The 25020-nt window shown below is 39.2% G+C and overlaps 1 protein-coding gene and 1 long non-coding RNA gene across 2 annotated transcripts in view; both read right to left on the bottom strand.

The window, feature by feature from the left end:
* Window positions 1–27: 27 nt before the first annotated feature.
* LOC140370544 (uncharacterized) lies at window positions 28–12824 on the bottom strand. Its single transcript, XR_011928374.1, has 4 exons — window positions 12541–12824; window positions 5913–6001; window positions 181–302; window positions 28–74 (listed from the first exon to the last, which is right to left on the bottom strand). It is a non-coding gene; the product is annotated as an uncharacterized lncRNA (long non-coding RNA).
* Window positions 12825–15015: 2191 nt separating this feature from the next.
* zbbx (zinc finger, B-box domain containing) overlaps window positions 15016–25020 on the bottom strand; it is a 42731-nt gene continuing 32726 nt past the window's right edge. Inside the window, exons 7-10 of the mRNA XM_072459584.1 lie at window positions 23199–23294; window positions 19239–19460; window positions 16140–16320; window positions 15016–15053 (exon numbers count right to left, since the gene is read on the bottom strand). Coding sequence (XP_072315685.1) covers window positions 15016–15053; window positions 16140–16320; window positions 19239–19460; window positions 23199–23294 — 537 coding nt within the window. The remainder of the gene's footprint in view (window positions 15054–16139; window positions 16321–19238; window positions 19461–23198; window positions 23295–25020) is intronic.

The following is a 25020-nucleotide window of genomic DNA, read 5'->3' as shown; positions in this document are numbered from 1 at the left end:
AACAATACCCACTTCTCCCATACTTACATTCTGTTCACCATTCTCTTCGCTTCTACATGCACATCCCTGTCTTCCTATAGAAAGGAACGCACGAGAGAGATTACCACGCAAGAGAAAAACTGTGACATATAAAGTAAGAGAAACTTTGAGAATGTGCGTTTGTTGTATTGTCATTCTCACCTCATCCAGGACTTCCATTGCGAGGAAGACTCCTGGTTTGGAATTGTCAAGCACAGATCTTTTGGCGTTGGTGGGGAGAGCAAACAGTGAAGTGAGGTAGGCGTGAACTTCCTTTTCTTCAGCTGCAAAGAAAGGGAAAGGTTGTATTTATGGTCTAGGACAAGGTTGTATTATAATACAGGTAATAGTATTTTACTTTATGGCAATTTATTCTTGCACTGGTATATGTTGCGTAGACATAGGTGAACAAGATGTTGTGCATGTTTTTTTTCTCCAAATATAATACAGTAAAACAGGTTGACTGCACTTTCATACAAGTTTTTCACAGTTAATCACAATAATAACTCACTGTGAAATTGTTATTGTAATATGCCATCCATGCTTCATGTTAGCCACACTGAAAGGGAGAAAATATGGACTATGCATGATGTTGGATCAAAGAGCATAGAATTCGGTCATATAAAACGTTCTGGTTAATTTGTGAAACTAATGAAACGACATTGGTAACCATGTTATAACGATATTCCCTCATCAACTTGTGCTTTATTATTCTGGTTTCTGAGATCATCTTGCTCCGAGTCTCACAAATCACCCCGTTTCAATTTTCTCTGAATCTTTGCCTCCGGTGCAGTTTTGAAGTCATTGCCAGAGCGGGTTAGGAGCATTTCTGCTGCCAGAGATCAACACCAAATCAAGGTGTGGGGAGCACAGTGCGATGTGTGTTTTCTATACATAAGCATTATTTTAAGTTCTAAAATATAAAATGCCAAAGCAAAGGTTCTCAAGAGCATGTAAATATTTGAACTTTCAATTCAAGTAATTGGAGCCACTGATGAGCTTCTGGTCCGAGTGGACTTTAGCCTCCTGCGACGAGAACAATGACTTCCCCTCTGCCATTGGACTCCTGGTTAATAATGAAATTAATAACCATGTCGATAACAATTATTTGCCCTGAAAATGTTGCACTACTGTTCACACCATACTGTAAATTTTGTGTTTATATTTAGTCTATTTGTATTTTAGTGAGCACCTTATTTTTTATACACGCCTTATCTTATCATTGTTTATATTGTACTATTATTATTGATTATTTCATATTGCACCATATCTCTGAAACAAGTTTCTCGTTTGTGAATTTTGTTCACTGACAAAAAAAGAAAAACAAAATAGATTAATTTGCATTATGTAACATTTCTGGAGAAGGATCTTCATTAAATGTTTATTGCCCTCTTACTGTTTGTGCCCCTCCACAGCCCTGACTGTAACTTGCCCTGGAGGCGTCACCTGCTTGGCTCCATGGATAAGTTTCATGCCACACTGCGGAACATTTCAGGCAATAACATTTCCAAGGAGACAAGCCGATGACAGACCCTCCAGCAGAAAAGCTGCATACCTTTAATTAAGTATGAATAATTTGAAACAACTAAATAACTATGAACTCGCCAGTGTCCTAAAGCAGTAGAATCATCTAAACCTGCCCTCTTGATAAGGCTCTGTCTCTCCTCTCATCGATGTTGTCACTCCACATTACCTGAGTGCCACCGAGCCCCTCTGGCTGTCTCCTGCTAACAGCCCTTCTATCACATCTCCACATGGGTCTGACAGCTCGGAAAAATGAGAATTTAAAACAAGGGAGAGTGCTCGACATGAAGCCACCAAACAGCCTTTATTATTCATAGACACACAGGGCCCAGCCTTTCATATTCAAAGGCACCAGAAGAGAGGAAACTTTGCAACCTGTTGTAAGTGTTGCTGCTGGAAATGTGTGAAATGGGAAGGCACAATTTATTAGATGTATAGTTTTCTCAGACGCTGTTGTCAGGCCATCTCCATAAAATTGTCTACATAGCAACAGATCGAATTATTCGATTTCTGAGGGCAATAAACTTGAAAATACATTGATGCTGGTAGAGAAATAGCTGCATAGTTTGCTTTTGGTTGTTAGTTTGTTGTGTCAATAATGTTCCAAAGTATGGCCTTAATTATTTATATGGAAACATATGTCGATTTTGTGCACCAGCATTTGTTCTGCACTGTCCCACTCTGTGCGTGTTCATATGTCAATCCCAGGTTGTTCTCAGTGCATCCAATTTGTCTTTTTAAACAGCCTCTCCATTTTTGAAAATGGAAAAGCAGGCTAAAAATGTCTGTATGTACAATCATGCAACAATCATGCAACACATTATTTTCTAGCCAAGAAAAATACATTATTAAGCCTGAGTGCCACAAGCTGGCGAGAGGCCTATTAGTTTCATAAGGCAATGCAAAGCACAGCAGCAAAAGTGTACACAAAACACCCACTAACGCACTCGTCAACTCATGCACGCCCCTTGCATACTAATAAGTTGAACATCATTTTTGTAAACGGGCGAAGACCATGTGAATGTGTGCACGAACTGAATGCGAACTGAAATATACATTTGTAATGCAAAAATTGAAAATTACTGTAGTATTGAGGGCCAATAACACACATTACTATAGTATTGAGGGCCAATAACACACAGTTGGCCGAGTCCATTCAAAAATAACTGAGGGGTGCGAAAGTGCGTTGTGGGGCAGTGGTGGGTGTGCATTCAGTTTCACTCTGTTCAAATATTTTTGTCTGCATTCCATGTAATTATTTTTGTTAATGGCCAAACAGAACATGCCCATTGCTGCTGGCACTGACCTGAATGGTAGATTATTTAAATACCTGTAAGCACTTGGGCTGCAAGGACATCTTCTGAGAATTCTGTATCATTTATAAACACCAGACAGAGTAAATATTTTCAATTAAGAACAATAATTCAACTGCACAATAGAATATTACAATATAAAATAATGTGAATAACAGAGCAGAGGCAGTTACACTTCACACACGTTAGAGCGCTGTGTGGTGCGGGCCCAGTGTGCACTTTAGTTCTGTTTACTTAACTTTTGGGTCGGTCCTGTTGCACCGCTCCTCATTCCCCCCAAACACAACACAATGAGCCATGTGAGAGGCATCAGACGGCCAAACAACTTATCTCCATGACAACAAGCTTCAAGCAAAAAGAGCACACAAGCACACGAACTGACCCGGTGCTGTAAGTGGTGATTTTTTTGTTAAATGCATCGTGAGGGTGATGCGCGATTGTGGCGAGCACAGAGGCTTTACCTGCTGCTTACAGGCAGAGTCTTGCTGATAAATAATCTCGTCAGATGAAGGTGGTAAACGCAGCTCTGCAGCGGCCAGTCCTGCAGATGTACGTAATCCAAGTGTTTTGCTCAAATCATGGACCGTGCGGGTTAGATTTCACACCACTCTCGGCCTGCTTCAGACTGTGGGTGGAGACGCTACGAGACCACCTTTTTAAGTGGCTTTTCTTGGTTGTAGACGTGAATGAAAACAAATGTAAACTCTAAAAGAAATCTGCATGAACTGCTCCAAAAACAGAACAGTCCTAACCTTTACAGCTGTGGTGCTGACATGTGTGTAGCAATTTACATCAGACAAAAGTACAGCTGCATTTTAAAATACAAATCTGGCTTTGTTGCAGTTATATATTTAATGTTAATAAATGATTAACATTTGTGACCAGCATTCAGATCAAACATAATGAACATAATATGAAATTTTACTGTGTATTTTTTTTACGAGCCAAAAGTATAAAGGAGTGTTATGGCATGTCACTTTCCGTGTGCATAGTTATAGTGCTGCACTAAATATGAATTAAGTTTTCAAATGAAAGTTTTAAAATTTTAGCGCTTACAACGATGAATGTCTTTGCCAGTTATAGGTCCATTTAGAGCTGTTCAAAAGTCCAGATGTCTGCGCTTACTGCCCTTTGAGACAACACTTTTCAGGCAGCATTTGTGAACAATTTTGGCACGTATAAAGAGGAACAAAGTACAAAAAGTAAACATGTGTCACTTCCTGTAGAAACAAGGAACCAGTCCAGCCAACCAGCCGCGATTTAATTCCATTGTTGATATGTGACGCACGCATATGTGTGATATATGTGATATGAATCGATTGTGTTTTCTAAACTTGACTAGCTTTTAAAAGCTTTACCAAATATCATTATTCTGGTATTCAGCCACAGCTGCCCTTGGACTTACAGACAGAGAAGTGTCTGCAAATCTGCGCCAACAGACTCTCCAACAACATCCAATTATTCACTCACACAAGCATGGTAAGTCAAGGATACAGTGACCTTATAAACTGGCTAATATCTGGTTTGAACCACGCGCCATCCAGTAATAAGTAGGGCTGGGTATTGCCAAGACCCTCGCTATACAATACGTATCCTGATACTTGTATGTCCCGATACAATTCCCTCATTACGATACGTATCCCGATACTTTTTTGAAAAAAGGGTCTTAAAGTTTACCAAATGGGCATTTGTTTTATTCCGGATAAGAAAATGCATGAATTTTCATGTTTATCCACAAAGCTTATGCAAAGAACACATTCAAGTAAAGTTGCCAAACAATTGGCAAGGTCTGTGTAATGTGTGTGATGTGTGGAGTCTGTTGACCCTCTGTTTGTGTCTTTTTGTTGTTGTTTTGGTCTTAAAATCCCGTTTCTTCGGGTCGGGTCGGGCTCGGCATTAAGCTAGGTAGCGCTAGCGCGGAAGTGGCCGCGGCTAACGCTAAGCTAACAGGCGCTCAGCGGGGCCCTGTTGGATAGTTGTATTGTTTAACGGCTCGGTTTTATTGTTTAACCGTTCGGTTTATGTAGTGTTGAGTAGGGAAGATATGTGTGATGTTGGTGTCAGGTTTGTGTCCGGTTTTTTGCCTCCGGTTCGGCTGTTGTAGTGGCCTCGGGGCTGTGTTAGCTCCGAGGCTAAAATGGTGGCCTCGGGGCTAAGTTAGCTCCGGGGCTGCGTTGAATTTGTATAAAATAAAGGGGTGAAAGGAATGAAATCAATGAAAAAGGAAATCAAATAGAATGGAAAAGGGAGGCGTGTAACAGTAGCGACGTTTCGAGCCAGAAGCTCTTCTTCAGGCCTGTGTACGCTGGTGCACGGTGTGTGTCTGTCTCAGTAGTTCCGCGCTGTTTACCGCCCTCTACAGGAGGGAGCTTCTAAACGGCCGCCCGGACAATTTTTAATAAATTAACGTTATTGAAAAGTATCGATACGACGACTCCCGTGACGATATATCGCCGTATCGATATTTTGAACACAGCCCTAGTAATAAGGCAACCGCTCTATCCCACGTTATCTTTTAAAACGTGAACAAGGTAGTGTGTGCATCAGCATTTAACTCAACAAACTAGTGTATTTGTATTGGAGAGCAGACCATGGCATGCAAATGCCCTGGCCTTGACCGAGTTGTCGTTCGAAAACTGAAGGATCCGGAGGTTTAGGAGGGGAGCGATAACCCTGTTCCACCCGCATCCTGTCAGACTCGACAGGGGGGCAGACATCCAGGAGACACCCCCGCTGACTGATGAGCTTCAGGGCTAGACTAACCGGCCCATCCCTTCTTCCCAGGCTCACTGTCAAGGTTCCGAAACATCCCTCTAACCCACACAATCAGCACCAGTGATTACCCTTCACCGGGCCACGGATGGATAGGCAACAGGGTGCTTTTTTATTTTCCTGCGTCCACATGCGGGTCGTCTGTCAGGCTGCTCTCAAACTCACCTGCTTTCGGCTTGGATGTGTAAATCGTAGGGGGTTAGAGGGTTTGTCGGAGGTGGTAAGTCTACATGCTTCTTCTGAGTCCAGGAGGTGCGGTGCGATTTAAGTGGATGAGTGCATTACCTGTCAGACAATACTCCGGATCCTTCGCAGGGCTTTGTGGGAGTGGTTTCACTAGTGGGTCTGTCAGAGGAGGAAGTTCAATTGGATTTCTGAAATAATAGAATGAGTATCAAATAAAGCTGACAATTACTTTATTTTTTTTTATACTACTAAAAGTCTAGTTTCAGAAAAACAAACAGCCAAACATATATCCCCCTACGTCTCTGATCAATCTGCCAGTGTCAAGTAAATTTGTCAATTCTCCAGTTCAAAATAAAAGTAAATTTTCTAATTTTGTTAAAAAAAAGAAAAAAAAGTGACTTCAGTCCAGTTGTTGAAAATTGGTTTCGGTCCCCTCCTCATTTCCCTGTTATACATTTTTTTTTTTTGTGCAGCCTAAAGAACATTCCACAGGTATCCATCAATCGTCTCCATTGTTAGTGTTTTATGCCTCAGATACATAGTTCTAAAGTTGTTGTAATGTTGCTGTTAAAGACAGTTTGCAGCTGAAGCATGTATTTAAACATAAAATAATTCATTTCCTGCTTGCTGTCACCCGTTTTCACCATCAGCACAAGTCAAGCTGTTCATGGGAACTTCAAAAGTCTGACCCAGGGTCCTGGTCATACTTTTTGCTAATGATACAGCTTCACAGCAACAGCAGAACTATTAGCCTCCTCTGCCTTTCAATTATTTTCCGTGTCAAATACAAATAATGGCTGTGAAAGACAAAAATACAAAAAAATCAATGTGAAAGAAATCCACATAAGTGATGATTGGGCCCGCTTCAGTTTCAGATTTCGATTTAATTGATCCCATTTTTTAATAACCCCATCTCAAATCATACACACCCCAAGAACTAGCCCGGTGAGAGTAGGGTACCCAGACACTAATCAGTACTAAACTAGTCTTGAAACTCGGGTTGGACAATATGTTGAAAGCTAGATCACAAGTTTGATTTGATCACGATACATGTAGACTTGTTTATGTTGCCTGTAAGAGCCAAATTCTCTGTGATTGGTTGAATCCACCTTCCACACACTAGGAGAAGTGAGTCGGAAAAAAGTGTTTAGTCTTTGAGTCTGGAGCTGCATTAAATCACTGAATCACAATCATGATGATCGTCATGATCATATTGTATCGCCATATTGCCTAATTGAACTACTCATTTGAACAGGTATTAATACAGAGTGTTTTTTTTACCGTAATGATCTATTTCAGAAAAAGTTTAAGAGCAGAGTATAAAAAGTATCATTATCTTGTTAGGAAAGTTGGATTCTATTCTTGATAAAGGACTTTTCATCTCGACCAGGCTTTGCATTTTACAGAGCCCCAAATCTGCAGCTGTTGATGATAAACCACTTTATGCTTGACAATGACTCTTGGATGAGAGTCGAAACGTCTATTTTTTCTAACTGAGTCCAGATGACTAGAACTGAAGCTTTTTCTACTATGGAACACGCCTGAACGAATGAGGGATTACACCGACATATTCTATTGTATAAAAAAGGAGCTTGATGTACATTGGAAAGGTATGGACACTCGCATACCTAAACAGTAAAGGTTTTGTCTTAAATTCCCTCTCCGTCCTCCCTCTGTCCTTCATCACATCCTCCCCTCTTTTGTGCTCCCTTTATCCTCATCTAATCTGACCAAAGGTCGGCGAGACTTTATAAGCAGCTCTTCTTGGCGGCCCAGGAGGGGTGACTTGCAAACTTTTTACGCAGTTTCTATGTCTCTTCTTACTTGCCCAATATTTATCTTTTTGTCTACGTTCAATATTTAATCTTGTTCTTCACATTCAGTTTTAATCCCTTGCTCTTTCCTTTCGTCTCTCCTACTATCTGTGCTTTCGCCCTCGGATATTTGCATTAAGGCTTTGGCTGGACTGCGCCGCAGAGGAGCAATGTTGCTTTTTTTTGGTCTGCACGGCGCCGATTCAACATTTGAGTGGAATGATTCAATCCCTTCTGCTAAAATGTAGTTAATATAAAGTGGTTTATCATCAACAGCTGCAGATTTGGGGCTCTGTAAAATGCAAAGCCTGGTCGAGATGAAAAGTCCTTTATCAAGAATTTTAAAAGCGTGCAAAATTACTGGCTGCTCTGTCAGGATGTGCTGGAGGGGGAAAGTTCTGTAGTAATCAATTGCCCATCAAATATTCATCGCAATCTGAGGAATATTGAATGTTAGTATGACTGCTCGCATAGAAAAATCCCTTTCACGACAAGCTAGATCTGCTGAATTATGTGAAGGTATGCATAAAACAACAGCAAATCTAAAATTAATGCTAAAAAAAAGTATTATGGTCAAAAGTGGTTTAAGTACAAGAGAGTTGGGTTAGAAAAACAGACTAATATAGAGTTATTCTACTCAAAGTAATTGTACCAGAATTTGACTGTCTAAAAATGTGAACAACATTTTGCCAGAAGTCCAAAGATATTCCTCATTTTCTCACGTATTCCAAGCATTCGAATGATTCATCACAATAAGTTTGTAAGTGCTTTTTACAACCAAAGGCCAGAACGAGTTTTGCTGGCTTTGTTTCTGTTCCAACCGTTCTGCTACACAACCACCACTTTGCATTGGTGGCTATGCTAACAAATGTTATTTTTTTACAATAATGAGTTTACACAATTAGTTTAAGGTTAGGGTTATGGAACAGTGAATTTGGTTAAGTTTAGGGCTTTGGGGCACCGGGTCTTGGCAGAACTACATTTTGCCATGCTAATAGCTCACTCCTTGGTTAGATCCAGAACGCTCTCAGCGGTCTCATTTTACCCCCCTGCTTCTACTATTATAGGGAAAGAATAGTACAGCTTCTTTAAGTACCTAATTACCAGTAAGTAATCAAGCAGCTGGTGTCCACTGCATTATTTTGTATATGTTTTTGTCTAATGAGACATAGCACTCGTTTGTGACTATGACAAAGTTGTGCGTTTTGTGAGGGAAAGTCAGTATAGTAGTGGTTAGCGGAGGCTGTTTGCATTTGTAAAAGTTAAAGTTAAAAGTAAGGGAAACAGGTAGATATTGTCTTCGCTCTTCTGCAGTACTTTGAGTTATGTTTACTGCTGCTCACACGTTTGACAGCGATTGATCGCAGACGCAGCGATAGTAGTGTTCCCTCTGCTCCAAGATTTAAAACTATTAAGACGTGTTTGATATCAATTGCACCTCTTTGAACAGTGGGGAAAACCTTTATTTGATCAGAGACGGTCAAAAGTGTGCAGTGAAGAACCGGCTTAAAACAGGCCTAAACTATAACTTAAAGGGCCCATGACAGGTTGGGTGACTCAGTGAACTAAAATGCAGTTAAGATAAATGTATTTTTAATTTTTCTAATTTTTAGGTTTATAATTTTATTTCCTGTTTGTAATTGATGACATCACAGTAAGAAAGTACCCAGCAAACACTGAGCAAAAAATCTAACGTCACCATTTTTTTTATTTGACAAATAAAAATATATGAAAGCACCTTTATTATTGAAATAATGTTTAGAGGGTCAAAAAAGCTGTTTGTGTAAATTCGGCATAAACCATGGATGGAATGAGTCTCTCTATTGTGATTTCACTTCCAGATTTTTCAACTTTGATTGGTATAATATGTATGTACAACAGGTATAAATACACTGAATAAAGTCAAAATTAGACAATCGTAAAAACCTTTTATACACACTTCAAGCATGACTTGACTGTATGAGAAGAGACAAGAAAACAGGAAAGAGTGAGGGAGAGAGATGTGTGGAGAAAGGGGAAACTAATTGCTTTTGGTACTACAGACAACAGAGCTCTGGCAGGCTGCGCTTATTCTGCCCAAACTGCATTTAAAGTACTAAAAACCTATAAAAAAAATGATGCAGGCTTGTGTTGGTTTGGGCCTTTTTTATTCTGGAAATGGTTTGGGTTCGGGTATTATGCACAGTAACGAGTCGTAAAACAAACCAAAAAAGTGCTCAAATCAGCCAAAATGCAGATCTACTTACGTTATTTTATCAACCCGGACATTGTAGTTACAGTTACAGTTTATAAAGCATTGTTTGAATTGTTTGAATTTCTGATTTTGTTCTCGTTAGCAACACACGTTAGCATAGCATAACAGCGTATTTATAACTTCAGAGGCTCAGCAGGTTCAAGTTCACACGACAGGCGGACAGTAGAGCACAACGAAAGGGAAAATAACACAAAGTACTAACAACATTTGAACTGTTTAAATGCAGGGCGTGGCCATGTTTGATTTTCAAACTCTGAACTCGGGATTCTAAAACGTTTTCATTCTTCCAAATATGGCTGTTCAAGAGTGAATTTACAAGCTGGAAAATCCGATCCCCGAGGTCAACAGGAACGCAGAATATGATGGGCCAAATCCATTCTCTATCAGAGGGAAGACTATTATACTTTTAGTACGGATAAATGCAAGGGTAACCAGAGTATTCAAGGAGAGAATCTTCGACACAGGAATCAACCTAAGACAACAGAGCACTATAAGAGTTTAGTTCATGTCTCTGTGCTAGATAATGGATGTAGTCTAGACTTTAACCTTAAGGCCAATCACCTATACGGTACCAGGGTTTATATCTGTATTAAACCTCCACATTTTTTTTATTAAATAACTTTCCTGGCTGCGGCTCCCTGCTTTACTTTGCCCTCTTGCACATTTTCACAGAAGCTTGTTAAAATTCACCCTCTCTCTGTCTCTTCATTAGTTTGTGCCACCATGGCCGCTGCGGGCTTATTGCACACTAGATTGGCTCTCCAGTCTATTCCACACTTAAAGGCGGCGGAGGCAGGGGAGTTACAGCGTTCCCAGCCCTGGCAGTCGCTCGCAGTGTCTGATACTGCTCTCTGCCCTCCCCCTGCTCCCTCCTGCCCTGCTCTCCAGTGGGCTCGGCGGCGCAGAGAGGAGCCGCTTAAATAAAGGGCTGTAATAATGGGAGGCGCAGGAGCCGGGCCCTCTGGCAGTCGAGGCGCACAATAACTGCTGAGAAAGTGCGGTTCGCTGGCAGCTCGAGCGGGCCGATTTTACAGGAGTGCCAGGAGTGAGTGATGGAGGGAGATGTGTACGTCAGGAAATGGAAAGCCCGGGATAAGTTACATTAATGGAGCGATTGGTCGTTTTCAGGTTCTACAATGGTGATGGGGAGAAAGAGACAGTGTTTTTAAATGGATTCTGGTGAAAGAAAATCTACAAATGTTAAACCTGATCAATTCTGTTGATTAATTAGGATAACAATCTCTGAAGATATAATAACTTATACTGTATGAATGTATTTGATATTTGAATGACAGGACAATAGGTGGATGTACTCATTTGCAATACTTAGCTCAACCATTAACATCACTACAAGGCTGACTAATTAATCCCTGCTACATTGCTACCCGTTGCTGTGTCCATGGGCAAAACACTTTTCCTGGGTAAAATCAATGCACCTAATTGTGGCCTGTTTTGAATAGAAACTAGTGCCCTGATACTTGTTATTTTTATTGCGACTTTTTTAATGTTATTGTGATAGTAAACACAAACCATTACTTGTTTAAAGATACATATACTGCATTCATTGTGTTGTTGTTGATCTTTAAACATGCTTTTGAGTATCTCTGCTAAAGCATCTCATGTTTTAGATTAGAACTTAAGAAAAGGCACACATTAATTCATATCAGTCCAGTGTTTCCCACGTGAAGAATTGAGTTAGATAAAGGGGAGATAATCAAACCTAGCTTTTCCCCCACAGGCACGCAGGTGAAATGAATGCAATTTGACAGCAGAATCGCTCAGAACGAGTCTGGCGATGATTTATGTATTTATGGCGAGACACTACAGGCAAACCTCTTGCCTATAGTTTCAATGAATCCACTCACGTCTATAGATTTCTGTGGGAAATAGACGTCAAAAGTCGTTTTTTAAACCCGTAGGAACATTAAGATCACCCCTTAATGTAGCACCCACACACATCAAACTTTAGAATCTTGGACTGAACAAGATTTTGACAGCTCGTACAGAATTGTTTGATATATAAATCTAAGCCTGATTTATGAAAGTAAAACAAATGAGGCAAAATTTTTAATTTTTGGGCAACTTTTCAGTCAGATCTAGTTTACTCAAAAACTGTCTGGTTTTACACATACAATGCCTTATTTCTATATGAAAACCTTAAATGATAAAAAAAAATACAAATACATTTTCATTATATCATATTTATATCTTTAAATTTAAGATTTTTTCCTAGTTACTTGTAGTGGGGTCGACCTATGACGTCACAAAACTATAACATTTGGAACAGTGTTTTTAGAGGCTCAGAGAGGAGATGACCTTCTAAACAAAAACAACCAGCATTGTTTTTGACGCTATAACATCACAAACAAGTACATTTAGCATAATATGTGTCCTTTAAGCTTAAGTTAAACCATCCTCTATTACTTATATCCTTACAAGTCCATGATGCTTGTCAAAGTATGTAACGGGGCACTATGTTCTGGTGAACTGCCCATTCTGAACACTGAAACAGCAGCAGACATAAAATGTTCTGACATTGAGAGCCACAAATCTTATTTTTCCAACTCCTGTCGGCCAATGTGTTGTTGTAAAGTCTGCCCAGCGTAAATCCCAGAGCAGGAGACTTTGCATGCATTCATATGTGGTGTTGTGTATGTACCTGCGATGTTTCTTCAGCAGTAATCTGTCCAAAAGGGTAAGGCCGTGTTCCGAAAACTCCACCCTGACAGGCACTCTTCCCCCCGCACCTCCTCCGCCCGGGGAGAGGTCGGCTTGGGTCGGTACATCGGCCACCGACACTGGAGGAGAAATGTGAGAAAAAAGTTGTGATATAAGTACGAAAGGGCACCAAAGTGTAGCCCCAAGGAAAGGACAAATCAGGTAAAGGTAGAATAGATGAGGATTTATTCACTGCTTGCAACACACCTTGGGAAGTGTAAAGACACATTGTCAAGACAGGCTCCTATGGGAGTGGGAAAACTTATACGACAGGACACAAACAAAACAAAAGATATACAAGCTGGACACACAAGTAGATTAGAGTTTCAGAGCTTTAATAATGACATTTATTAAACAAAAAAGTTGAATTTCTGCCTTTCTGTGCATTTATTTTGAAGGGCAGGTTACGTAAAGATCAATATTTAATGTTATTTAACTGATGTTGAATATGGAATGGTGACCTGCTGTAGGATTCAGAGAAAAGGGGTTATGCAGATGGAATTACATTTGGAGTGGCCAAACTGTGTCTATGGTGAGTAATGAAATCTGCTCCAAGAGCCCAAAACAAATCAAAATTGTGAAAAGCTGTAACAGTCCAACAACAAATATAAAAGTCTAAAATACAACTGAATATTTAGTTTGTCCCTGACATCTAAAATTGAACAAAAGTAGAAAACTAGATGAACAACGTACTCACATACAGAGTTAATTATCATATACAGTTGAATTGACTCTTTCAGTCTTTGTGTTGAAAAAATGAATAGTTGTAGTCAGAGGGAAAGTGTCCTGTATCTCCCTCTTCTGATAGCCAACTAGCAAGCTGAGCAAAACCTCTCTCCATGGGATTAAGCTTCCTGTTTAGGTGATATTAGAGGACCTTTGCTGCGTTCATGTGTCCTCGAGAACTCAGGATCCAAAGTCGAGGTTACAACTTGTTTCATTATCTTGGAAAGTCTTGATTTTGACGTGACCAGTAATAAAATCGAGCTAACCATTAATTTGTGTTGTTGTTAGCTTTTTCCAGAGCTAAATATTAGCTAGTTATTTATTTTGGATAAAATCCTACTATTTTATTTTTTAACAGTAGCGTCTAGTCTTTTTGCACAAATATGTTGACAACTGACAGTAAACCCCTGAATGTGGGTTAGGGTTAGGCTCTGTTTTCCCGTTTAGTCAAAAAGTTCAAATGTGTAAGATAAATTAACAAATCAGTTGATTTTGGTCCGTCACAGCAGTTTTAAGTGGGGCAGCCACTTTTGACCCAAATTCCCAAGTTTTCTTTCCTACTTATGTGAATGTTCATGTGCATTTTTTAGATTGGAAAACCATGTTCTCAAGTTTCCAGAATTGCCATAGCAACGGTACTAGATTTACATCACTCTAAACGCTATAGATAGTTAAATAGAACTTTCACCTTTTGCATCTTGCATCAAAAGAAAGCTTTTTTTTTTTTCAGTTTTCGCCCACTCTCTAATAAAACAGCAGTTTGAAAGTGTTCATAAAAGCAATTCTGAAATGTCAACATCTGACAGCAACATCTTTGCCTCAATCAAAGTCACGGGTCTTTGTTTTCTTCCCTTATTGGCGTCCAGACGTCCCCCAAGAGCATATTAATGATGTGTCCCTGAGCAAGACACTGCATCCTAAATGAATGAAAGGTGCACCGTGTTTTCTACTGGAGTGCGCTTCACCTCCTTGTCTCATGAAGATGTCATTGCTTTGCCTGGAATGTTCCACAGCAGGGTTGTCAAAAGTATCTAAAATTAGATACTCGATATTAAAATTAGTATCAAAACTAGATACTTATTAGAAAAGGTAACAATACGAAAAAATATAGGAAAAAAAGGATGATCGTGAGTTTGATCAGAACAAGTATAAAACATGCATTGTAACATGAATTGTACTATTGTTTTTTGTTGAAAATCCCAGTACTATATTATCTTAAAGAAACCTTTTTTATTATTATTGCCCTATCGAAATTAGTATTGAGTATCAAGCCTATTTATTGGAACAAAAATGGGAAGTCTTTGTATTGTGACAACACTATTCTATGATAGAAACTAGCTTGATTGTCTCCATAGTGGATTGCCAAGTTAAATGCCATTTTGTAGAACATTCTGGGCAAAACATCATAATATCCTTGCCTAAAAACCTCCATAATGCCCCTTTAAAATGAGTGCATTTGGAAGAAGTGTCCAGGGAAGTAAAATGAGACTCAAGTTCTGCCCTGGGAAGACTCCACTGCAGCAAACCAAGGCGAAAAACAACCAACAAAACATGATCCTAGACAGAAAATTAAGAGGACGGAGGTACGACAGCAAAAGGTTCTGATTGTTCTCCTGACACTTTTGGCTGTCCACTGTGGCTGGTTTAAATTGGACCCTGGCGCTAGTGGCTTGACAGAAATAATTAGGTGCTAGAAGGTCTGCAGCAATTTGCAGAGCACCGCAAAAACTGTTTAAAAAAATAAAAAGTAGAGTAGAGTAGAGCAAAGACTGTCCAAGCAGTAAACCTGAGAAAGAGGAGGCACACAACCTGGGATAATAGCGCTAATAGCAAACAAAAACTGCACACAAACATTGGTGTGCAAGCGTAAAAAAAGAGTCTTAAGAAGCAGAAAAATGGCTTCACGTTGTTGAGTGGGTACACACGGGTACGAGGCGATTAGCGCGGTGCAGGGAAATAAGGCCGCACCGAATGCTCTTCTCATTATCTGGATATGTAACAGCCGTGGATTACTCCCATGCTGCAGCCGTAAGCACTTTTTGTAAAGCCTTAACCGATCAGAGAGCAGACAGGGAGAGGAATGCTGGCGGAATGAGGGGAAACAGGACACAGTGAGAAAAAGAAAGGTATAATGAGCTAATCCAGCTATTTTCAATTCTGTGAAGGGTAAAGTAAAGTCAAGCAGCGTTTGGTTTAATCAGATAAAGGTCTTAAAACTTAATATGACAGGTTAACATGTTTCTGTAATTGATTACTTCATGTGTCATCAGTTAAGTGGACGTTTGTGAAGATCAAAAATACATAGCAGAATTGTAAATGGGACTCGGGACAAAATTGCAGTAATTTAGGAAAATACAAGGTGTTTTCAAATATTTGTTTACATCAAATCATCAATATAGTGTAATTTAGTTGAGCTTTGGCCATTTTTTACAGTCTGATTGCTAGGTAACAGAAGTGGAATAACCACTTGTCTCATTTGCTGCCCGTGTCCAAACAGGAAGCATAAAACGTTGCCACTACAATTAAGTGAAACCTGTCATATACACTTTATGCTTTCAATTAAACTGTGTATTGTTGGTGCTAATACCTAGTCATAAAAGTGATTTGTTTCATAAAAGCATGTTTGAGTCATTCCTTCATTTTTAGCCTGGATCTGTAGATACGTGAAACCAGAAAGTGCTCTGGAGAATCCATAAAGCTCATGCGCCATTGTTAGAGCCATGGTTCTAACACCAGCGCTTAGTAGTGTTTTAAGCGTAGACAATGTGGGCATTTTGAGAAAGAAGTGGCCACAGTAGAAGACTTTGGAGTTACCCGGGAGAGGAGGAGGTATCCACATGGGCTCTTGCGCTGGGGTTGGTCCTGTTTCTCGCCATTGTCTCAAAGCGTCCTGGAACGATTTGGAAGACTCTTCCTCGTCGTATGTTCCGTTGAAGAGAGAGGGCTCCGTTTCAGGTTTCAAACTGTTGTTTTCTTCAGGATGAACTGTAAAAATCTACAAAAAGAAAGGTAAATCGGGTCAGGCTTTATAAAAAATGGTGTCTCTCTAGGCTTTGAAGGCGATGGAGGGCACGGTTTACAAAGTGGACAGAGGACAACATCCTAAAGGATCCTGGACCTCCATAACCTGTGTCCAGACTCTGCTCTTATGCCACACCAGCGCACTTTCATCTTTTACATCACACACTCATTTTCTTACTTAAGTTATCAAACTGACTAACATTCGCACTGCACACAACACAGCACATCCCACATAGTCTGACAACAAAAACAAACTTTCTAATTGTGTCAGATAAAAAAATAAAAAAAAGAAGTTCCACCAAGAGCTCAAAAATGTAAGAGTCATAATGAGACGTGAACTCTCGAGCAAAGCAAATCATTATAGGTTTGGACTTTTGCTAATCAAAAGGGCTAAACCTGATTTTCACTGTTTGAAACGTGAAAAACAGTCCATTTAGAATATTTTTTTTGCAGGTAATAAAGTAAAATCTGGTTTTCCTCAGTATATATATATTGTACATGCCAGTAGCGTGCTGTGACTTTGATGAATGGGCAAGCAGACCTTGGGCGGGCTTTGAACCCAGTTCTACTCAGGTGAGTTAAGATCACTTCACCGACCAATTCCTTAAACAAATTAGCGCTGTTGTTATCATCTAATGAATCATTAGAAATGTGAACAGAGCCTGAGCTACAAACACAGACTCGTCTCTAAAAGATAGTTTTTAAGTCTGAAACTTGGCGCTGCTGTTGCTTCACTCCTCTGCACATGCTCAGTTTGAGTAAAACCTCCAAACATCCTTGATTCTCACACAGGAAGAGAATCAATAGAACAATTCATATTTAGTTGTTGACACTCTGTAATTTTAGATTTATTTGGCCAATCACTGATTGCCTTGATTGCCATGACCACACACCACTGGTAAATGCATCTATTTGGGTGAAACTGAGACCAAAGCGCTTTCGCTACGTCTAAATATAGAACGTTTTATTCTCCAAGAAACAGGACGTGCGCTGTTAGCATGCTAATGTTTGTTCATCAAGAGCATTGTGAAAAGTATTTTTGAACTCATTGCGGTGAATATTTAGGATGCTGGAAATGCTTTAGGTAAGTTTAAAATGAATTAGTTGTTTTTAATGTTAAAAAGAGTAAAACCTGGTACAGCTCCTTTAATGGCTAAGGCTAATATACCTCAAAACAAGCCATGTCCGTTATTAGCGTCTTCTCTGGTTCAGACTTTCAAATAAAACTGGCAAAACTGTGACAACACCACTCCTACTGCCCATTTCCATACAACACATTCATACATATTGCGAGCATGAGTTGACCACTGCTGTTTGAATGGCTGCTCAGAGAACAATGTTAACCGCGCTTGGTTCTGTGAAGAGCCTGAAATGTCAATGTAACATTTTTGTCGGCCCGGTTGGGGGCCATTTTGTGGTGTAAAGGTACAGCCAGTTCATAAGCCTGCCTGGAGATATTGCCTGTGGATAGAACGTCAATTAGGTTTGGTCTGGGTCGTTTTCTTTTGACTCTCGGGGAGCAGAGGTAGCATTCACGCCATGCCCAACCTTGTCTGACATATTTGTGCTTGGCGGTCACAGCATGTAAACGATAAATGGAGCGAACCCCAGAGCTTTGTGCATCAATATTTGGTCAGAAAATATTCTTTGAGAGTTTGAGGTACGTACGAAAAAGCTGAAATAAGTGAAAAATGAAACATCATTTTTCACTTATTTCACCGACTCACCGACCGGACTTCTCTAAACTACCGTGTCGAATATTTGTATCACACTTGTTATCCTTACAGCAAAGATAACGTACTGCGCAACGCATGTGCGTCTGCCTAGTCACTCCCCCACATGTGTCTGTAACAAAGCAGACCGCGGGTTAATGACGACATATTACATTAAACAAGTTGGTTTGTCTCTGTCGGCGCCACTGAAGTGTCCATAGGACATGCCAGGCTCTGTCAAGTGTTTTTTTTGTCAATGCATTCTGGGATTGACACACGCCCAGTAGCATCATCACAACAAACATGGCGGCGCCCGTGTCCCCCGCATGTTCCCCCGCTCGCCTTCGCTACCAAAATAAAGGATAGCGGCGTACAAAAGGTTGATTGAAATGTCTTAAAATCGTGAGATTTAGTCTCCTGATCGGGTTGATAGAGACGTTTTCCGTCCGTCATTGACTGTTGAAGCCTGACCCCTGGTGGTCACTCCGACTCTTTTCTTATTTTCTTTTTTTTGCCTTCAAAGTAAAAAAAATAAGAATTTGCCTACCGACCGAGCCACTTGAAAAATGTTGACTCGGGTTACAGCAAACAGACAATTTATTTGGGGTAGCCTTACGGTAATTTAAGACAATTCACCAGAAAAACCTGAGAGCAAAGGAAAATAGAACAGAGCAGATTGGCAGCCTTGTTTCTGTCAGGCAGCTTTGGCTATACAATAATTGCTTACCAGGTATGGAGTGAATGACATATGCAATATTAATTTCTGTGTCTTTGAGTGTCCCAATATAAAATAATACTATGAATAATATAACGCATATTGTCAATGTTGAACGATTTGGTATAAGTGTGACAAAATCATCTGAGGTTGGGCATGAACTTAATTGGAGGGTTATCTTTTTGTATTTCAGATATTATCGTTCATGGAAATAAAATAAATAAAATAAATAAAATAAATAAAATAAATAAAATAAATAAAATAAATAAAATAAATAAAATAAATAAATAAAATAAATAAAATAAATAAAATAAATAAAATAAATAAAATAAATAAAATAAATAAAATAAAATACCTCTTGGAACCACAAAGGTGCTACACTAATACCAGGACTAACAATACCACATAACAATACACATTTACAATCAAATTAATGACAAGGAAAATACAGTACATTTACACCACCTGACTGGGGTTGTTCTGATTTAGCGCATGTTGAGCCGTGACAGCACCAGCAGGCCTCTGATCTGTGAAGGCGTCGGACAACAGGCCGTGATTGCGAGTAGAATTGGGACGTGGATTAGGATTTGAAAAGATATCGGGATAGCAGCTCGGATTAGGCGTTGGAGGCTGGAGGCTGCTGCTGCTGACAACATCTCGGGCGCTCACATGGGTCTGTAACACTGTCTGCAAAAGAGGGACACAACTGGAAGATTAGGGTTATGTTCCAGTGAGAAAGGTTTAAGGATTAAAAGAGTAACATCTAATATCAATATCAAAGGTAGGTAACTTTGCTGCTGCTGTTCTGCCTTTTACTTTCTTGAAGCTGTTCTACAGTAGAACAAACACAACAAAGATGTCATGGAGATGTCAACAAAAAGAAAGGTTACATGTGTGGTGAGCACCAAAAACTAATACAACGGGCCAAATATTTCAGCAATACAAACGCTAGAAGTCGCCATGCCAGAGCCAGTTTACACCAGTAAGCGGCAATGAAGGTCCTTTTACCCGACTTTTTTGGTCCTCTACATAATATCTGAAACAAATCCTTTATGAAATACAATGTCTAGACTTTAAAGGGCGTATGACAGGTTTTACGATTTTCTAATTTTGACTTCATTTGGTGTATTTGTACCTGTTGGAGTAGGTATTTATGGAGAAAAATCTACACAAAGAAACAACTTTTTTGATGCTCTGAACATGAATTCAACTAAATAAAGCTGCTCTCATATGTTTGTATTTGTCAACAACAACAAAATGGTTGCCCAGTGTTTGATGGGTCATTTTCTAGTGTGATGTCATCCATTAGAAACAGGAAGTGAAATGATAAACCTAAAAAATGTGCTATTATGTGATAACATTCTAATAATCTTTAGCAAAATTCTAAATATATTTATCTTAACTGCATGAGTCGGCACTTTAAATTGTAGCCAGTTGGGCTTTTAAATAATTTATTTAGACTTTTTTAGAATTTAGATTTGTGAAATAATTGAATGACTGCAAACTTTTTTTCAAATGAGAACATTGTATGACCTTAAAATCAGCACCTTTAAACTTGATGGAAAAATAAATATAACAATAGCATCACTTTATTTTATTTCCCATTTGCTGCCTGTCAGCCGCTATGACCACACGCTGTGTAAGCCAATCTTTTACAACTACACCTCAATAAACCTCAATATAAAAGTGTAATAAGAGTGTCCTTGAATATCTGAAAATTATTTGTCAATAGTATAACACATAACCTGCGGAACTGCTTGAAAGAATGCCAGTTAACCTTTCAGAACAAATAATAAAACGTAGAAGGCTTCTTGGGTAACTGAAGCAATGTGCTGAAATTAATATCCATTTTCTTCTCATTTTGCCTCTCGCCTTTATTCCAAGGCAAATGAAACAGGATTAGTGGAGATAGAGAGATGCCTGCGTCAGCTGGGTATAATCCCCAGTCTTAATGTCCTGCCAGTATCCACAGTTTGGTGAGGGGCTGTGGACTGTGTGAGTGGGACTGCAGCGAGGGAAGATAAAGACAGATGAGCCCAAAATGAGACACACACGGTGGATGAGTGGCAGGTAGAGTGTTAGCGTAAGCACTGTTTCCATTCACAGAGGATTTCAAGTCAGGAAATATTAATATAACTCAAAAGCAGATTGCAAATGGCTGTGTTTGTCATGAAGAAATACTACTTTGCCAAGATCTAGTCCCTTTTTGCAACAGTACAGACATTACTGTTCAAAATACTTGCTCTGGGATTGGGACTGTAGGGCTGCAATTAACCATCATTTTGCTAATAAGATTTTTTTTAATTCAATAAATCAATTTGTTGTTTGGAATGAGAAAGGTCAGCGAATATGACATTTTAATCAATTTGACTAAGCTAAAATGATGCCTCTTGAAGATGCGCTGATGGAGTTTTTTTATTTTCTAACAGGTTTTAAAGCACAAAAAGCTAAATTGTGGGTGTAATTCTTGCTTTGTCATAAACCTCTTGAAAATATAAAAAATAGTAAGGCTGAAACTAAAATGAAAAAAACTATCAATTCATCTGGCCTATGGACCAAAAAATGCTTGAAAGAAAAGAATGTGTTTAAATTGGACCAGCGTGCATGTAAACGTAGCGCGTGACCTGACACCAGTGTGAAGAGTGATTCAATTTATCAACTTTGATCCTAGTTTTTGTATCAGAATTAAACCAAGCTAAAAATTGTTATGGGGGTGAAAGCCAAAAAAAAGTAAAAGAGAAAAATATAAAATAATTTTCTAATGGAGACACATTTCCTGATTATTGTTTTAAAATTTATAGAGAGGGGGAAAAAAATATGTCAGTATTCATCTATTCATCATGAGGCCCATTTAAATAAACCAATTCTCCTAACACTTTGGACACAAGAGTGAAGCCTGATTGTTAGTGATGAGCTGAAAAGTATTGATACGACAAATATCAATGCTTAAAATGTCATACATTGTTTATCATTTATGTTTTGCTCATTTTCATAGTAGTTCAAGAAGAGGTTGAAAAAAATAAGTTAAGTTGTTCATAGTCAGTGAGTTTCAATGCATTTGAGTACAAACCTAATCAATACAAAACACTTATCACACATCACTACTGATCATATGTTGAAAGAGTTAAACGCACATTCCCTGTTCATTGATTTAAAAATAAATTAAGCATTGGCTAATTGGAAAGGACAGCTGCAGTATTCCTGGGTTCCCGGCATGAGGATTCCTTTCTGATTTGAGAGATTTGGAATGACAATGAAGGGCCGTTGTCATAGCAATAGCACACTATTACCGTATATACAAGAGTCGCTCTGCTGGACCATAGTGACGGGCCCGACAGTGGAGAGCAGACACTGTTGAGTTTGAACATGTATTTCGTTACAGAATACTGAACGCCTGCATTAAAATGTATTTTGTGATATGAATTCCATCACTTTGTCTAATCAGAGCTCTGTATTCTGAATACTTGAATTTAATTGTATTAAATCATAATGTGAAAAGATTCAAATTGCTTTATGTTTTTCTTTCACAGATTCTTAAGCATTTTTTTATACCTTCATCTCCAATTAGAGAAGGAAACATTACATGCTCTCACTATAACAACAACGGTTTAGTTTAGTTTTTCTCACTAATTCAGTGCAGTTGAAAGCCTAAATTTAAAAATTAAATACCACAATGTATTCTTCTGATTTTAGAAAAGTAACTGTACTCTGAATACAATCAAAATAAAGTAAGTGTTGAATAGAGTTAGTCAAAATGAGTATAATAGTATATTACACATGTTCAGTTTCAGATCATAACAGCAGCAGACAGTGGATTTTTTTGGGTATTTGACCCAAAATAGATAGGTGCTGGACTGTCAACATAAAAAAAAAGAAAAATCTGAAAACAAAGCAAGTGCATAAAGTGGGAGGTAGGTATAAAGGGAGTGTTTTGAACGCAGGAGAATAAAGACGACTCAAACCTGCACAAACCGCTCTCAGTGCAACTTCCAGAGTGTAAATGAGAACAATTACAACACGTTTAAAAGCTCTTAAAAGTCCATTTTGCATAATATGCGCCTTAAAGCTCGCTGCCTTTGACCTCTGCGGTTGTGTCTCTCCGTCTCCCGCCTGTTTGTTGCGCTTCTCATCATCGTTTGTGTTGTTTGCGCCGCACTGCACCAGCCGCCGCTATGAGTCTCCATGATCAAGGCATTCACTAATGAGCAACATCTACACAAGCTAAACTCTCACTCCACCACTTCTCTGTGTTCTAATATTTAGTAAGCACTTATGGACTCGGGAGCGAAAGATGAGGAGGGGAATAAAGACGAAATTAGATGAGAGGAATGCAAAAAGGGGAAGGGAATGGGATCAGGGGGGATCGCGTTGAAAGAGTGGGAAAGGGAAAAGGAGCTACACTTAATGCACAGGGATCAAGTTCACCTGAAGCGGGATGGTGGAGTGGTACTTCAATGCCCCCTTCTGGTGGAATTTGGAGAAGCAGCCGATGCAGTAGTCCTCGGAGCATTCGATACACTTCTGTAGAAAGAGAAAAGAGGGTTCACATATTTGGACAACCACAACCACTTTCTACTGCTAATACTACTGCTGCGACTGCTTTTTACATCGTTTCGTAAAGTGAAATAATATATATCACTAAGTTAGCAACAGCAGCTTCAATATCTATATCGATGCAGACATTTTTTCATATATACAAAGAACTTTTCTCTAATTCCTTAACAAAACTATGTTCCCGTACATGATTAAACGTTTACGCACAGTGAAGGAAGGGCAGGTGAAGTGTGTTGCCCAGTGACACAACTGTAGGCATTTACTTTACTACTTCACTACAGATGAGTTTTAGTATCAATTAGACCCTGGATATTGCTCCCCCCCTTTTTTTTTCTTCTGTTTTTTGTTTTTTTTTACCTGTCAAAATGTGTATTCTACCTGTTCATTATTTACAGTATAGATCCTTACTAAAGGTGTCAAAATAATCACTGAACACTTAAGAAACTATGTCGTAAAAGTGAAATAATGTCAAACTTTGATTCTTTGAAATAGCCACCATTTGCTCTGATCAGAGTGTCCAAAATATAAAACATATTTATAAAGGTATTTTCTATACATCTTACTTCATATGTTTCATGTTTTCGGTATGTACTGTATCTACAATATAAGTGTTTAAACGTTGGCTGGTATTGAGTTCAATTCCGGTTCCGACCATTTCCCTCTCTCATCCCCATTTCACGCTTCACTGTCCTGTCCAATAAAGTCCCAAAAAAATCTTGTGGGTGTGTGTGTGTTTTATCCGTGAGAATTCTGTGACATTTAATTTCCACAAACCCTGCCTCAGCACTCAGCAGACAGAAGGGACAGAGGTGTATGCAAAATAATGTTCAAGTACATCGCTGCGAGACAAGCAGGAGAGACGGAGTTTGTTTTGATCTCATCCCGAACATCTCACTGGGCAACAAACAAACCGAGGAGAGGATTGATTTACTGAGCCCAGAGCAACTCGATAGGACTACTCTGAGTCAACGCATTGTGTCAGAGGCCACGGACCCCAGAGGCTGCGAGCAGAGCCGACAAATGTGTACACAGGAACCTTAAAAACCCCGTATCGAGGGGGACTATTTTCCTAAAATGCCGGACTAAAATGAGTCAATTGAAGCTGTTTCTGAACGCTTTGGAGCAGAAACACACGGCTGGACTCTTTGTGAAGCTGAGACTCTGTAGTATGGGCCTCTGATGTCTGATTTACTCTAATTATAAGGGGAAACAAAAAGGAAAATCTGATTTAATCCTGCCTTGATTTTCTATGTATAAATATAAAGAAGAGTAAAGCTGGTGTCTGGAGGGATGATTGACACTAGTTTGGGCATTTGATTGTAATACCTGAAGCTAATCTCACAAAAAATTGATTTAGGGACTTTTTTTTTTTTAAAGTAGTCAAGGTGAAATTAATCGAAAAAGACTGACCCTGATTCATCCCAGAATGGTTGACGTGACTGGAAATAAGAGTGTTGGAGCTTTCTTTTTAAGTTTTACATGCCTTGCAGCAGCTTGATCGTTCCTTTTTTATCAGATAATGGACAAAAAAGAATAATTTAAGAAAATGTCAAAGGGGCCACTAGTGTCTGATTGATTATAAAAAGAGAATATATTGTAAAATGATCACATCATTTACCAGAAGATTCTAGTCGGGTTTTAGTAGGTTTTGGTGCCATTCTCCTTCCTGTAGTAAACACTGGTAGAGGAACAG

This window comes from Eucyclogobius newberryi, unplaced genomic scaffold, assembly GCF_026437365.1.
Source record: "Eucyclogobius newberryi isolate DKJ021-1_F unplaced genomic scaffold, fEucNew1.0.hap1 SCAF_10, whole genome shotgun sequence".
Lineage (NCBI taxonomy): Eukaryota > Metazoa > Chordata > Actinopteri > Gobiiformes > Gobiidae > Eucyclogobius > Eucyclogobius newberryi.
Note: the sequence above shows the minus strand (reverse complement) of the source record. Positions and strands in the feature narration are given on the sequence as shown.